Consider the following 3,547-nt stretch of genomic DNA (forward strand, 5'->3'; position numbering starts at 1 on the left):
ATCAAAGATATCATCAATGTTAGGCATTGGAAATCTGTCTTCAATAGTAATATCATTGAGTTTACGATAATCAATTACTATGCGCCAGTTTTGTTTATTGGAGGAGTTTAATTTTTTCGGAACGATCCAAATTGGTCTATTATAAGGACTATTAGAGTGTCTGATTATGTTTTGTTTTAGCATGTTTTCAATTTGATCATTCACCTCGTCTTTATGCACCTCGGGATATCTGTATAACTTCGAGTAAACTGGCATATTGTGTTTAGTTAAAATCCTATGTTTTATTTCACTAGTAAAACTTAAACTGTCGGCTTTATCATAGAATACGTGTTTATATTTTTTAATAATTTTTAGTAACTTTTCTTTTTCATATTCTTCTAGGAGGCTCGTTTGAATATGGGATATTACATTAGCCCTTTCAACTTCACAATTAAAAAAATAGTTATCCTTATAAGCTAAATCGTCATAGACTTCTTCTTCTTTAGATAAAAACATAGTAATTACTGCAGTACTGGTAATTAATTGACGATTGGGTAAATCGATGATGCAACTTAATTCTTGTAAAATATTATTACCGATAAGTCCATCAAAATTTTTATTAAAAGCATATTCTAAAAATTCACAATGATAATTATTTACATTAAACTCTTTAAATATTGGAAATTTGCAAAGTTTGGTTATTGATATTTTAGTACCTAATGCTCTTGCTACTACGTTTACATCTTGCTTAAATTTAGGGTGACAAATATCAGGATTAATTATACTAAACTCAGCACCAGTGTCAATTATAAATTTTAATTTTTTCACTGGATTGTTAATAACTATGTAAGGAAGTTTTGCTCGCCTGCTATAGGAAAATTTACATTCGAATTTCCAATTTCAATTGGTTCAAATTGCTGATTTGTATTATTAAAACTATTTGCATTTTGGTTGTTTACAACTGGTTGCCTAGTTTGGTAAGATCTAGTATCAGGGATAAATTGTTGATAATTTCTATTCGATGTTTGTGAAAAATGTGAACGTCTTGTTTGACCTGTGGAATTTGAGTTTGATGGGTTATTATGGTATAAATTTGGATTGGGAAACTGTTTATTTTGATAGGGTGTGACTTGCTGGCCTACTGATACTTGTAAATTAGTTCGATTAGATCTATTGCTACTGTTGTTACAACTAAGTTGTCTTTGACGATCGAAATTATTAGGGTTATTAAAATTATCACTAAAATTTGTTCTTATATTTGTATTAATATAATTTCTTTTTGCTGGACCAAACTGGGTATAATGTTGATGTCTGGCTTCTAATATTATTTTGAAAGCACCTTCTATAGTACTCGGATTTCTAGAAAATATCATTGTCCTTGTAGGTTCTGGGAGGTTTTCTCTAAAAGTCTTAAGAGCTATTCTATTTACTTCTTCGGTCGAGTAAGTATTATCATTATGAGTCAAATTTCTGTTATGAATTCTATTAGCTAATTTATTAATTTTGTAATAATAATTTTCGATTGTTCCCTGCATTCTGCAAGTTTTTAAACTACCCATCAAGTCATTACTGTTGTCTTTCTCGCCAAAATTTGTGGTTAAGATTTCTTTTAAAATAGGCCATGAAGTTACGTTAGGATGTCGATGAATAGCTTCCCTAGTTTTACCAATGCATTTGTTTTTTATGTAACCAAATAGCACATTACTATTAGCTGAGTTGAATTCAGAAATTGTAGGCAAAATATTCTCAATTTGTTCTATAAAGTCTGGTAATTGGTTTGGATCATTGCCATCCAAATTTTCAATGTTTTTAATGCACGCTAATACTAAATTAAATTTACTTATCTCTAAAGTTTCCATAATGATTTTTTTTTTTTTTTTTTATGCGAAATATATATAGTATATGTATGTAATTTTTAATTATTGAAAAAAATATAAAGTATGTACTTATGTATGTATAGTATATGTATGTAATTTTAAATTATTCAAAAAAATATAAAGTATGTACTTATGTATGTATAGTATATGCGAAAATTTTCAGTACTTATGTATGCTCCGCTTGTTATTATTGTTGCTAATTCTTTTTGTTGTTCAGCTCCAAGCGCTGCTCCCCTTTTTGCGTTGTGCACAGATAATAAGTGGGTGTTGTTGTTGTTTCTCTTTTTGGTTTTGTGCAGCCAATATCTTATTGTTGTAAATTTAAATTTAAATTGTTTATGCGAGAGTTCATTGGTCAATTCACGATTTTTACTAAGACGTTTCTTTTGTTGGTTTGTTTGTTGTAGGTATTGCACCTTCTTATAGCTTTGTTGTTCTTATTTGTATATCAATTCTTGCCTATTATATGTTTTGTTTCTATATTAGAGAGTCAAAATAAATGATTTAGCGACCGTAGAGTGGGAGTGCAAGGCAGTGTCTTATATTTTGTTTTTTTATTTATTATCTTTTCTCCTGTTTTTTTTCTTTCGGTTTTTCTCTTAAAATGAGAGTCCAGATAAATATTAATAACGGACACTTGATCTCTTTTTAAAATTTCGCTGATATTTGCACTTGAAAAGGGTACAGGTTCTTGTATGTCGTTACAATTTTTTTTTTTTTTTTCACTAACCTCTATGAAGGTCATTCATTGGAACTTTTCTTCAGTGCATGTGTTCTTAAATTTTTCCACAAGCCACTTTCATTTGCCGCTATATTATATTTTTGACACAAATGTTCACTATTATTTGTATTTTCTTTTACAACGCTTTTTACTTTAATTATTTATTGCAAATCACACTAGTAAAGCTTTAAAGTTTTCCACTGACCATGCCAGAGGTCTTAATTTTGCTCACAAATATGTGAATTTGTTGGGTTAGCCAACTTCACAACTTCACAACTTTTAAGTTATTTTTTTTTCTTTTTTAAATATCATACTTATTTTATTAAACCGTCTAACAGTTGAGTAACAAATATTTAAATCAGCTTAAATAATGTTTTATATTTTTTTTCCTCGTCGCCATTAACGTTATTAAAACACAAACTCACTTCTCGGTGTCTGCGAAATAACTCAATTCCTTTATTCAAATTTATTTACAGTAAACCTTATTTATCTAAAGCTTACATCTAACGAAATCTCTTAAAGTTCTACTCCTACTCTAATTTCTCTTATTGCTAAATTTAAGATTAATATTTAAATATGTAAGTTAATATGTTTGTGTATGTAAGTATGTACGTAGGTAGATATGTATTCAGGTATTTATGTGTTATACATGTATGTAGGTATGTATCTTATGTTACAATATACATACATATACGAGTATACCTACTTGCCTTTTAAACTTCCTACAAAATAATTGTATTCATATGTTACTACATCCCTGCACGTTCATACATTCATGCATATATGCGCGAGCACAGCGCTCCCTTCTTGCTCCCGTTTACTTTTGTCTTTCATCAGTCGATATTCCTAATATTATACTTGCAAAACCACAATACTTTGATAGACGCAAAAGCAATAGCAACCGCTTTGCCACCACACATTCTAAAATGTTCTAGAACACAACAAAAACACATACCTCACATGCGCATGT

General features: G+C 29.4%; 1 protein-coding gene across 1 annotated transcript; it reads right to left on the reverse strand.

Moving 5' to 3' along the window:
• Positions 1-934: 934 nt before the first annotated feature.
• LOC129251301 (uncharacterized) lies at positions 935-1,838 on the reverse strand. The gene is made up of 2 exons (XM_054890664.1): positions 1,122-1,838; positions 935-1,033 (listed from the first exon to the last, which is right to left on the reverse strand). The coding sequence occupies exons 1-2, from the start codon at positions 1,836-1,838 to the stop codon at positions 935-937; spliced, it is 816 nt and encodes a 271-aa protein (XP_054746639.1).
• Positions 1,839-3,547: the final 1,709 nt, after the last annotated feature.

This window comes from Anastrepha obliqua, unplaced genomic scaffold (genome assembly GCF_027943255.1).
Source record: "Anastrepha obliqua isolate idAnaObli1 unplaced genomic scaffold, idAnaObli1_1.0 ptg000012l, whole genome shotgun sequence".
Classification (NCBI taxonomy): Eukaryota; Metazoa; Arthropoda; class Insecta; order Diptera; family Tephritidae; genus Anastrepha; species Anastrepha obliqua.